Raw genomic sequence first — 13,168 nt, 5'->3', positions numbered from 1 at the left:
GCTGGCCTTACCAAGTAGCCTTGAGCCAGAACTTCTGGTTGTTGACAGTTGAACTTTCTTCCAAGGCTGTTCTGCATGGGCACAGGTGGGACCGCTTTTAGCTTCTTTTTGAACATTTATCTTATCCATTAAAATGGATATGTTGGTACATTATTAATTACATCGACTTTATTCAAAGGTGGCCTTAAAAATATCCAGGTTTATTTAAATAGTGATTTTTAATTTTGCTTTGAACGTTAAAGAACATTAACTGGAGCCAATTATTTAGATGACTGTATTTGTTTTTTCTCTTCTGTTTCAACAATAAGTAGCTTCACACACACAACTCATGTAACTGAAGATTGTGCAGTAAGGTAGTGGAGACATTTTGATATATTATTGAGTATATATAAATTGCTTAGATGCAGAATCCCAAATTAAGATAAGCAAGACAGTGCTGGCGCCACCGAGGTGTGCTCTGTAAATTGCCTGGAGGGAAAGGGGGATTAAATAGTATTAACCTATTGAAAGTGAAAGTGTAAGCTATTTCACTTCATAGTTTCTAAAGGAAGGCACCCATACATCATAGAAGGCTTTCAGAACTTTCAGATGCAGGGAACTGATTTCATATCCTAGAAACTTTATTTATGGCAATTTTAGTAGCATCCATCCAAAACTCATAAATCCAAAATATTAAATGTTTAGTAGTGTGGAAGGGCAAAAAGAGAGTTAAAAATAAGATTGCTTCCTTCTAAAATTTAACAGCGAGGAAAAAAAGCGACGAATTATGAAAACGAAATGCCTTTAAAATCATTTAATTCTATTTTTTTTAAGTTAATTTAATCAGAGACTGGGCTTGATAACCCGGTGTTCTGACTCGCTGTCACTCAGGTTTTACTTTACGATAAGCACAAGTTTTTAGCATTGACACCTTTTTAATAAGTAATATAATAGTAGTAAACCCAAATTTGGTGTTTTGTTTAGCTGAAGCTAGACATTTTAAAATTTGCATAAAGAAGTTATTTAACTAAGCACTTAGGAGGAAAAGTCAATAAAAGAAATTAAATAGTCTTTGTTCTCGGAGAGAAAAGAGAAGATGAAAGGGGATCCCAAAAGTAAACGTCACTGAAGGAGGTTGCTGCATTTCCCATTAACATCATTTGTGGGCAGACTCCACTCCCAGCTGCTATAATGTACGATAGGGTTATGAGCTGTCAGATGTGATCCTCTAAGACAGTAACCACAGAGCAGACTTCTGCACTAAAACATGACTGAATTTTTCTACCTCCTAAATTCAGTAAAAACAATTGTGTTTTATTCCTATATTTTTCAAGGGTGTCCCTTTTCCTTCTCTTTCTGGCTCAAACTACAATGCATGATCCCTGTGGATCTTTTTAAATCTGTCCTTTTTACGGGCTTAATATACATCCGTTCTATTCCCTGTCCTGTAGTTATAATAATTATTTGTTACCACTTTAAATTCCTTCTCTTATAAGATTAAAATTCAAACCAGTTTTGTCACTTAAGAAATCTTGAAAAATATCCATTTCATTCTTCCTCTCATTTTCCCCAATACGGGCATATAGCCTTTCTTTTAAATTTCCTTGTTGCTCCTGGCTCTATATTTCCTTTTATGTCTTTCCTCTTAATAACCTTAATAACCTTTGTTTATTATGCACCAGGTGTCTTCCATTGCCTGCCTAAAGTTCCTCTAAAGCTTATGTTTTCCACAGGGAATATATATATATATATATATTGCGATTTTATTAGCCAGAGAAGTTGGTGTTTATACAACAAATATCAAAATATTTTATTACCTGCAGAGAAAACATTCAGATGATTAACTTCTTCAGTTTTTATCTAAATAGTCTGTTGTCTTTCAAGCATGCCCCCCCATCTTCTTTATGTTGCGAATTCTTTATACATATTAATCAGTTTTTTTCTGGGTTTCTAATGCCTAATACTTTCCTGCTTTTATCAAACATCTTGTATTTTATAAATAGTCAAATGGTACAGTACTGCTAAATTTAAATGTACATTAAATGAGCCTCATTTTGTTGAAACAGAGATGTTATTGTACATACTTGAGCTCTTTCTGCTACTGCCATCTAGTGGTTCCCCTCACTAGATGGATTTTCCAGGAGTATTTTCTAGAAATTCCATGAAGGCAGAATCCAATATCTAAAGGTATCCAATGGGAAATCATAAAAGTTTTATTTTACATTGCATTGAAATAACCCTGTTTAATAGTATCTAAGGAAGGATAGGGAAAACATTTTGCCTTTTCTGTGAAAATAAACACAACTTGTAGTTGAAGATTTTTCAAAACGTATATGTCGATGCCTAAGGGACGTGATGTCAGAAGTGCCAGGAGCACTTACACAACCACATGCCTCCCACCTCTAGCCACTGTGTTAGCGAGCACGGTTCATTCCGTACCCCAGGACCTGCACATGAGGACATCCTGTGCCTGGCCAGAGGTAGACAAGACGCAAGCCCCGCATCTGCTCACCTCTGCTCCTGCTGAGATCTGAAAGCTGCTACTGGCATTTGCATTTGAACTATGCACAATGGTGTGAGGCCGAGGAAGAAAGCTGTATTAGAACAGTATACTGCATCTCTGTCGATCTCCACGCGGGCACTCCTGTGACCTTTGGGACCGGAAGAAGAGAACCAAATGAACTTTAATAAACAGCAGCATCAGGAACCCTCTAGCGCCGATAGCGAGCTCTTCCTTTCCTGATTAATTTATGGACATTTTAAAGCTGCTTATCTGTGGCACATTGGCATCAACGACATGACCTCAGCACATAGCACGGTTCCTAGTAGACATTAAGCACTCTGAAAATATCTGTTGAATGAATGAACATAACAGATAGGAAAAGCCAGGCTTCCTCTTAATAAGTAAGTTTGGTGAGGCCGTTGGTTTGGTCCGTGAAGCCGACCTTTACGTGTTCTTATGTTTTATGTTGATCCTGCAGTTTCCCATATTTTATCAAGTGATAAATGAAACTAATTTTGAAATCTGACATCTTTCTTTGTAGGTCTCTACCAAAACCCTTTGTGCCAATATAACGTGTACCGTTTATACATAATCTACCACCTTCCAGGAGTGGAGTTTCTTGACCGAAAACGTAAGGACATCTCCTTGCAAAGAACTATTCAAGAGGCAGTCTTATAACTAACTCAGTCGCTTAAAAATGCTGAATAACTCTGAAAATAATTCTCTTTGTAAATGAGTTTTTTAGTTATTTATTTTTGAAATTTTTGCTGTGTGAAATTTGTTCATAATTTAGGAATTCATGTCATTGACCACTTTATAAGAAAGGCCATCTAACTGAACATAAGGGAAGGTCTCCTTCTGGCTCTGGTTTTGACAGTAATGTGTTGTTTCTTATTTCAAAGATAAGAGAACTGAACTAAAACTCCTAAGGCCTATTTAGGTTCTAAAAGTCATATTCTTTATATATATATATATATATATACATACACACACGCACACATACATACACACACACACACAATTTTTATATATATATATATAAAGTTAAGTTATATATATGTACTAAAACACATAATCAATAACTTCTTTGTGAATGCATCTTTAGACATTGTAGATAAACTAGTATGTAAACTAGTATATAAGCCACAAAAAAATCAACCTCAGTGCATTACATTTTATATTTTTGAGGTCTATTTTACCCAGAAGTGCTTTATTACCTATCTGTTTAGCTTTCTACGATTTGAACGTTCTTAATAATTTACAACTGAGTAACTTTTTAATGAGGGTATGTTAAAATCTTATATTTATTCCTCTTCTTCCTCACAGCCTTGAAGAAAAGTAGGGAAATAGCATAGTTGCAATTTCAATCATCTATGGTGAAGTGTCAGAGTTTCTGGGATGCATTAGGACTGGTTTGTGGCTTGTGATGTGAAGGACATATATTGAGCACTTACGAGATTATGGTAATAACTTGGTAGACTTTTTAGAAACTAATTTTGACACATACTACAACATAGTTCAGATAAATCCACTTTTGAAAATAATTATATGTTGAATCACTCTGTATCTATTTATATGCAATAACATTACTTTTTGCATTTATCAGAAGTTACAGAAAAAGAAAGAAGATCAATGATTACGATTTTTAACCATAAAAAGGCTCATATTGTTCAATCAATAGCATTTGGAGGAAAAGTAGATGCTTCATGGGATCCTAAATCTCCATTTAAGCAAAAACCAGCCCAGAAAGTACCTTCAGGTATTTTGGGGGGGAAAAAGAAAAAGCTGAAATTAAAACTTCTCAAACTTTTGGGTAATTTGGTTATAATAATAACTTCAATTTACAATAAACTAAGTACTTATATAGTAAAATAAACATTTTCTTATTTTATTAGCCTAATTAAATATGCAACTTCCATCTTCACTTGTATATATTTAATTAAATAAGGTAATGTGATAACAATGAGATTATACATTGAAGTCCTTTACCCCAGTATCTAGCACAGCATAAAGGCCTCAGTGAATAAGCTACAATTGTTATTATTACCACTGACACTGGACAATTTCACCAATTAATGCTGTAATTGTTTTTGATAATATAGAAGAATATTAAGAAGAAATAAAAATTGTCTGTGGTTCCTCCACTCAGAAATATACACTATTTGATTGTACTGTCATGCATAGTGATCATATGCAGGTATAAGTTGAATATCTTCAAATTAGAAGAAATATGTAAATGTATATATATGCACATGGGGGCTAGAAACATGTGCAGAGCTCTTAATAGTGATACTTCTGATAAGAGGAATTGGAAAGGCCAAAGGGAGATTGCACTTTTTCCTATTTTCTTGTTTATATTCATCATGAGCAAAGTACGAGCTTTTAGTAATTGAAGATGTAGGAAAAGAGTCTGGAGGGGTCAGAGAAGACATGGAAGACTTGGGTTAGTCCTGTGAAGGGAGCAATGCCACCAGCCCTCTCCTCAGGCGGAGGCTGTGTGCTCTCTGCCGCCTGTGGGTTGGCAAGAGCTCAGACTGTGAGCTTTGGTGGCCCAACAGGTGTTCGCACGTTCCACCACCAGCCTGGCACTGGGCCTTCTGGAGAGGAATGAACTAAGCAGTAATAGTCTCTAGAAGATACCGTAAGAAATCCAAGCTTTGAGGACTAGCCTTTGAGCTCCAAAGCTGGGGAAGAGGTAGATTCTTGTGATCTAGAAGTTGTTTATTCTATTTCTTTGAAGTTAATGCCAAGAATCCAAGTGGTTTAAACTGCCTTAAATATTTTTCCCTCATTTGGTCTATTAGTGCGTTTATAGATGCATGTGCCTATCTGAAAAATAAAAAGGACCTGTTTCTGCACATAAGACTCAGTATCTGAATTATAAAAATTCCAACTTGTATTCCATTGGTAACTAAATTGAGCACTTTGTTCTCAGAGTTTTGAGATGTGTATGATATTAGAGAATTTGCCTCAAAAACCTGAGACAAACTTAAGGTACAATATTTAAGAGAAAATTTCAGTTCGGGGTTAGGTATCAAGGTAATTTTGATGGATTAGACTGTTATCTGAATGATGGCTCAGAAACCAGAGAGCTGTGCTCTAGACCTTTTCCTTTACAGCATTACTCTATTGTTTTAAAATGCTGAAAAAATTTTTGGAACATACTAATTTAGAAATGTATTTTTTTAGACTTTGCATTTGCGAATAATGTAGACAGGTAAGTGATTTTTTAACTTTACTTTTATTATCAGATTATTTCATAATTGTGTTGATTCCCTAAATTATTTTCTTTTCCCAAAACATTTCAATAAGTTAAAAAAATGACTAACTCTTCAAAAGATGGGAAAAATTGCTGGGTTTCTGTGATAAATTAGTTCAAGCTGTGTATTCATATTTGACATATTTAGGTTTTTAATATTACTATTATAACCTAAAATAAATGAAGAGGTGGGGTGAGGTAGAGGGAGAAGCTGGACAAAAACATTAAAAAAGAAAAAGGCAAAAATCTTAAAAGTAAGCATAAAAAAACTTAAGAATTATTAGATATTACAAATGAAGGTCTTTACTTCTTTGTTTACTGTTCCCCTATATCTGGTCAGTGAGAGCAATTGTTAACATTTTATATTCACTGGAATTTACATTTTCAAAAGAAATAGTTCATAAAATATGAAAAGCATCCTTAAATTTATGAATATTGATGAATTTAAAAATCATTATTTTAAAATTTTGCACTTAGGGATTTCTTCTTTGGATTCAGTCTTGAAAAATATTATCTCCAAGCACATTTATAAAATATAGTATAATGTAGAGAAAAAAATCTTCCCAATAAAAGGTACATAAGATACTAATATGCATATGATAGCTATAAATACTTAAATTGTTCATTTAACACTGATTTGAAACATGAGTGCATTAACATGTGAGACCTAAGCTATAATAGCCAGTCCCAAACATGTCCACTCTATTTTTAAAATAAACAATATGTACAATAAACATAGTGTTACCTGTCCTGAAAGTCATTTGTCAGTAGGGCCCAAAAGCTATCAGTGGTACTATACTACAACTAACAGGAAAATATAGCATTGATTCATTTAAATTAAACATTCACTTTGGTCTACTTGATGTTTTTTTCTGACATAATTGCCGTTTTTGCAGAACTATTTTTGATGACCCAGAAGATGCTGTTTTTGTAAGGTCCATGAAGCGATCGGCAATGGCCATTACATTTCTGAACTGGGACACGGTTCCAACACGAGAGGAAAAATATCTCGAAGAGAAAAGCACAGAACCTGCTCAAATGCTCACAGTTACACTGAGATAACCCCTGGGGTTTCTAGAAATCACAGTGGTTTTCAGTTAATATTAAACTTTTCTGTTATTAGCATATTATATGTTTATTGTGGTATTTGAAACATTTAAATGTAAACAGAAACACCGATGAAAAAGAATTCCTACATTTTATCTTGTTTCTGTTTAAGTAGAAGATATATATAGAAATGTACACAAATCTAAAGTGTTCATCTCTACAGATTTTCAAAAAAATGAGCATGCTCAGTGTAACTGGCATCTTAGATCAAGAAACAGAACATTATCAGCTCTCTAAAAGCCTATCCTATTACTAGTCCAATTACCTGTTACTACCACCCTTCGAAAGTAATCACTGTCCTGATTTCTAAACCAGGTATTAATTATGTCTGTTTTTGAAAGGCATATAAATGGAATCATAGAAGTTGAATTTTTTTTTCTGGTTTCTTATACTCAGCATTGTAAAATTCGCCCATGTAATTGCTAATAGCAGTAATTGTTCTCATTGCTGTTTAGAATTCCATTGTGTTACTAGACCACAATTTATTTATCCAGTCTACTGTTTTTCACTCTTACCTTTGGAGGCATCTGGAAAAAGAAGGAACTGTTGATACACACATATTGATACACACAACTTGGATAAATCTCAGTGGTGGTTATGCCGAGTGAAAGAAGCCAGTCTCAAGTTTATATACTGTAAGATTTCATTTATACAACTTTCTTGAGGACAGAACTACAGGAAAAGAGGACAGATTAGTGGTTGTCAGGGCTTATGAGTTGGGGCATGGTATGGGACAGCAAGAAAGTAGTTTGTTTTTTTGGGGGGGCTGTTGGATAATGGAACTGTTGTGTACTGATTATGGTAATAGTTACATGAATCTGTACAGATACTAAAATGCAAAGAATCATACACCTATTTATAAGTCAATTTTATTTGTAGGTTTAATTTTTCAAATAAAAACTTAAAAAGTTAAAAAAAACAAAAACAAAAACAAAAACCCTGCCAGTTCTGGGTGTGGGCTTATGGTCTCTGCTTGCCCCAGCCAGAAGCATTCAGCTAGAGAAAAAGGAAGCCAGAAAAGCTTTCAGCAGTTGCCTAGTGCTGAGACAAAAAAACTGGACATGTAAGGTAACTCAGAATGCATTGCTGGTTTTTCTCAAGCTAAGCTGAAGAGCTAGATCAAAAGCTTATAAAAAGCGGGATGACACTTTCCTCTGTCTTATAGCGCCTGCACACCATCACACCATAGACACACTATAGAAGTGGGGCTGAAATCCAAGCAGAAGAGAGGTGAAAACCCTAGAGGGAGCAGTGAACTGTCACTGAGAACCTGAGATCTCCTTTCACCTGTGGGCACCTAGGATTCTGTGCTTAGCTAGAGTCTGAAAAGTCAGGTATGGTCCCTGCTCAAATACTCAGTTACACTGAGATAACCCCTGGGGCGGGGAGGTTGGGGGGGTGGGGAGGTGGTTATCCTGGTTGAAAAACATTATATTAAATGCCAGAAGGTTGCAGCTGAGGGAGAGAGTTTGGCATTGATGTAGGTTAGTGGTTGATAATCAAGGCAAAAGTGATGGCATGTGGCTTCCAAGATTAGGTCATAGAATCAAAATGTTCTCTTGCTCTCTCTCCCTATCACTTAATCTGCAGGAAGCCAGCTGCCTTGTCATGAGGACTTTTAAGCAGTCCTCTGGAGAGGTCCACGTGGTGAGGAATTGAGGCCTCTTTCCAGAAGCAAGTAAGTAACTAAGGCCTCTGCCAACAACCATGTGAATTGCAAGCCAGCCTCCAGACCCAATTAACCATCTTGCAAGCAGATCTTCCAAATCCAGTTTAAGCCTCAGATGACGGCAGCCTGGGCTGAAAGCTTCACGGCACCCTCCTGAGAAACCCTAAGCCAGAGCCACTCCGTTAAGCTGCTTCTATTTCTGGCCCACAGAAACTGTATGAGATAATGCTTTTTGATGCTTCAAGCTGAGAAGTTTTGGGATAATTTAAAACACAGCAAAAGAAAAGTAATATAATAACCCAGCATAATCCATGGTGCTAGAAGTATTTGTTGTAAGTAAGGATGCCTTGCTAAGTCTCTGGCAAGCTCTGAGAGGAGTCAGTGCATTCTTCATGGGTCATACCATCAGCAGCTCAGAACTAGTGATCAGTCAAATAGCAGTTCTAGGCATGGCACTGCATCCATTCTAGAACTGAGAGGCTGATCACTGATCAGCAAGTAACTGACCAGAGCTACTCATCAGGGAACTGAGTGCTATCAAACTCACCAAGCAATAACGCTGGGTGGGCGTAGCAACAATCCATTTCATAATGGAAATGGTGTATTTTGGCCCAGTTTTAAGATGGCCCATAAACTGTGTAGAAGTATTAACTTTTAATTAGACCACAGTAAATTGAGGATGGGATATCATTTCCAGGTTAACCATTGAAAGAGTAGTAAAAGAAGGTATAGTCTGGTATTTCATTTTTAATCCCACGCTCACTGAAAATGATGAAAAATTTATTCTTCTTGTGAAAATATGGCTAAAATTTTACTTAATCTCCTTTTTAGAGAACCAATGAAAATATATCTCATCTCTATGAAGAAAAAGATTTGCTATAAATGCACTCCTCAATACTGGGTATTTTTACTCAATCATAAAGGGCTACTAGTGGCCGTGGTTGAAAAACATTATATTAAATGCCATTTGGGGAAAAGCACAAAATAGAAGACATGATCCTTACTTGAGTAACCTAAAACTTTACCAAAATGGAACACACAACTGAGAGGGTGCTTTTAATTAAGTTCTTTGTTTAAACAACAGAGATCCATTCAAGCTGGCGCAAGTGAAAGCATATTTATTTCAGGATCCATCAGGTGATCTTATAACTAGGAAACAGAAAACACTAATGTATAGATTTGCAGAGGGTAGTGGCCACAAGTGGGGGCTCTGGAATCAGGCACACCTAGCTTAGCTCTTCCACCTACCAGTTATGTTACTTGGACAAGTTAGTTAACCTTTAGGCTTTAATTTCCTCTTATTTAAAATAATAGTAAGTTACTTCATAAAGTCTCAAGGATTAAGTTAGATCATGTATGTAAGTGTTAGGTAGAGTGGCTCTCTCAAAGTGCTCAATATACATCAGCTACTACAGGTGACCCTTGAACACCTTGGGTTTGAAATACGCAGGTCCACTTATACACAGATGTTTTTCAATAAATGTGTACTATGGTACTACATGCCCCACAGTGGGTTGAATCCCTGGATGTGGAACTGCAAATTGGAGGGCTGACTGTGAGGTCATACTCGGATTTTGAGGAGGGTTGGCGTCCCAGAACTGTGTTGTTCAAAGACAGTTGTGCCCCTTAGAAGTATACCTGTATTATAGGCTGAATGTCTGTGTCCCCTTAGAATTTATGTCTTTAAACCCAATCCCCAGTGTGCTGGTTCTTGGAGGTAAGGCCTTTGGGAGGTAATCAGGTCATGAGGGCGGAGCTTCATGAATGGGATTAGCAGATTTATCAGAGGCCAGAAAGCTAGCTTGCCCTCTTTCTGCCACGTGAGGACACAAGGTGGCCCTCTGTAAACTACTCACCAAGAACTTGGCCACACTTGGCACCCAGATCTCGAACTTTCAGCCTCCAGAACAGTGAGAAATAAATGTTTGCAGTTTAAGTCATCCTAATCTATAGTAATTTGTTTTAGCGACCCAAACTAGGACACCTGCTCTTTTAGTCAGGGTTCTTCAGAGGAACAGAACCAACTGGGTATATGCATAGTTATAAAGAGAGCAATTTATTTCAAGGAATTACTAGTTCATGCCATCATGGGGGCTGGCAAGTCCAAAATTTGTAGAGCAGGCAGGTGCAGACTTGAAATTCAGGTATGATTTGATGTTTGTTTTGAGCCTGAAATCCACAGAGCAAGCATTTGTTTGTTGGAGCTTATTTTTGTCTGTAGTTGTTGGTGTTTCCATGTTGCTGGCTTCTTCAGCCTCAAGTCTAGAATATACAAGGCAAAAAAGAAAACCCAGAGAAAACACGAAGTGTCATTTCATTGCCTGGATCCTAAGGATCCTAGCCAATCTGCTTTCTGTTTTTATTTATGTCTAAGGTTTTTAGTTTTACTTTGTAGGTGTAATAAGAAAAAGGATGTCTACTCTATCTTCCTAGAAGCAGAAGTGTTCAGGTTTTTTTTAAATTTTATTTTTATTTTTTGAAGAGTGATTTTATTTAGGTTTTGGGGGGGGGTAATTAGATTTATTTATTTATTTAATTTTGAAGGAGGCACTGGGGATTGAACCCAGGACCTCATGCATGCTAAGCATGTGCTCTACTACATGAGCTATAACCTCCCCCCTTTTGTTTTTTAAATATAGCTGAATTTGTTCCCTTTTGTGGCTTCTGGATTTAGTATCATATTTAGGAAAGCATCCTTCATGCCAAAGGCACTAAGAATTCTTTGATGGCTTCTTCCAGAATTGATAATTCTTTTTCACATTTAAATCTTATCCATTTGGAATCATCCTGGGATTAAGCAGTTTTATATGACTTTATAAACTGGCTAGTTATACTGCCCTGAATTGGTCAATAAATCAGCTACCTGATTTATTCTACACAAATTAAGATAACCACTTAAAAAGGTGCCTTTATCAATTTATAAAACTAAAACTTTGTCCTTAAAGGACATAGAAACTAGGCTAGAGCCACCTTTTGAGGGGGAAGAAATCTCATTTATCTACTGAAGTAATTATTAGAAGGAAGAAATTTGCTTTTTACTAAATTAAGATCTTTCTTTTCATCTATGTAAATGATGCTTTAATATTATCACCGTCTACATAAACATACATTAATCACTATACAGTATCAAGCAAATATTAGTTTTTCCAAAATAAACATTGGTAAAGAGGTACAAAAATACCTTGTACTGGTAGTTTCTTTTCCAACCAAAATGGTTAACTACAGTGTAATCAAAAACCTGAACTGCCATTGTATTTTTTCTAAAAGCATATAAATGTCAAAGATTTTAATTATATGCCTTCGTTTTCCTTTTAATTTGTATTTATTTAACTTTTGAAATTTGATTCCATGTTCTCTAGTTGTCGCAAGACGTATTAATAAGAATTCTTTGTTTCTGATTTCTAGAAAGCCAAATGAGAAATTTATTTGCTCAAGTAACCAAACCCCACAAACACAGTGTAGACGATCAGAGCCCAATGGATTCGACAGTGTTCCTCCCTCTCTCTCTCCTGTATCTGCTCAGTGGATGCACTCTCTCAGGTACGTCTATGTGTGAGCTCCAGCAGCTCTGGAATAGAATCCCTGTAATTTGTCATTGTCCCCCGGGAGAAACAAACAAAAACCCTCCCTCTTTGGCCTCAGGAGTGTAAACACCTCTGGGAAGTACTCTGACTGGCCTAGCTGTGGTCAAGGAGGTATAAAACAGCAACCATAATACCACGAGACTTGGAAGACATCTAGCTCCCACTCAGGAAGGGGGCTGACTTGCTTCCGAGGCAGGGGAGATGAGATCCTGAGAAGATAAAATCACTGCAAGAATATCTACTTCAAGAATTTCTATTAAGTGTAACATCCAATAATATTAAAACTCAAGTAAACTCACATACATGATGGATGACTAAAATCAGTCATCTTTCTGAGAGCCTAGGGAAGAGCCACCACATCCTATAAAATAATGGCTTGTCTTCAGAGCTCTATTATTATGTCTGCAGAGAAACTACAGTGACTGTAATAAATTAACAGTGTACAACGTAGTAGTCAAAACTGGAGACCTCGCTGAGTTCTAGCTCTGTACTTTCGGATAAGTTAGTTGACCTCTTTAGACTTTAACCTCCTTATCTGTGCTACGGGGATAAAAATAAAGCCTGATTCATGCGGTGTTGTGAATATTGAACAAGATAACTTCAGGGATACAGTAACTTTTGGTCTTCACTATTATTATTTGATTGTTGAATCAAAAAGCAGAATCCAATTTCCTAATAAACCCACTAGCTAATTTAATATCCTATTACATCAGCTCTAAGTACAAGACATATTGGAACAGTAAGACTATAATCTTTTAGGTCCTATTTTTATTTGAGAAATTTTCTTGATGGCATATTGAAAGTAATTCAACATGGTTAAAAAAAAAAACAGATGCCCACTGTTTTGATGATGTTATAATGGAAACATCTATTTTTGGCTATGGGAGTATAATCAGACCCAACCTCATTTCTCTTAAACCCCATTTTATGACTACCCTTCACTGAAATACATCCGTGGAAATTTTGATATTGACATGGCTTATATGTGAAGTCCTCTTTGTCCAATTGGAAAGTTACTATTCATGCCAGTGGTAGCTGCGTCAGAGTTCCAGTTCATATTGGAATTC

General features: G+C 36.2%; 1 protein-coding gene across 1 annotated transcript in view; it reads left to right on the top strand.

Annotated features, from left to right (window-relative positions):
• Positions 1-13,168, top strand: part of LRRC72 (leucine rich repeat containing 72) — a 79,315-nt gene that overhangs the window by 33,472 nt on the left and 32,675 nt on the right. Inside the window, 7 exon segments of the mRNA XM_010967151.3 lie at positions 3,024-3,113; positions 4,089-4,241; positions 5,672-5,699; positions 6,638-7,483; positions 8,014-8,182; positions 8,439-8,526; positions 11,923-12,057. Of these exon segments, the coding sequence (XP_010965453.2) occupies positions 3,024-3,113; positions 4,089-4,241; positions 5,672-5,699; positions 6,638-6,803 (437 nt within the window). The 3' untranslated portion in view covers positions 6,804-7,483; positions 8,014-8,182; positions 8,439-8,526; positions 11,923-12,057.

Source organism: Camelus bactrianus, chromosome 7, assembly GCF_048773025.1.
Source record: "Camelus bactrianus isolate YW-2024 breed Bactrian camel chromosome 7, ASM4877302v1, whole genome shotgun sequence".
Taxonomy (NCBI): domain Eukaryota; kingdom Metazoa; phylum Chordata; class Mammalia; order Artiodactyla; family Camelidae; genus Camelus; species Camelus bactrianus.
This window is presented reverse-complemented; position numbering and strand designations above follow the sequence as displayed.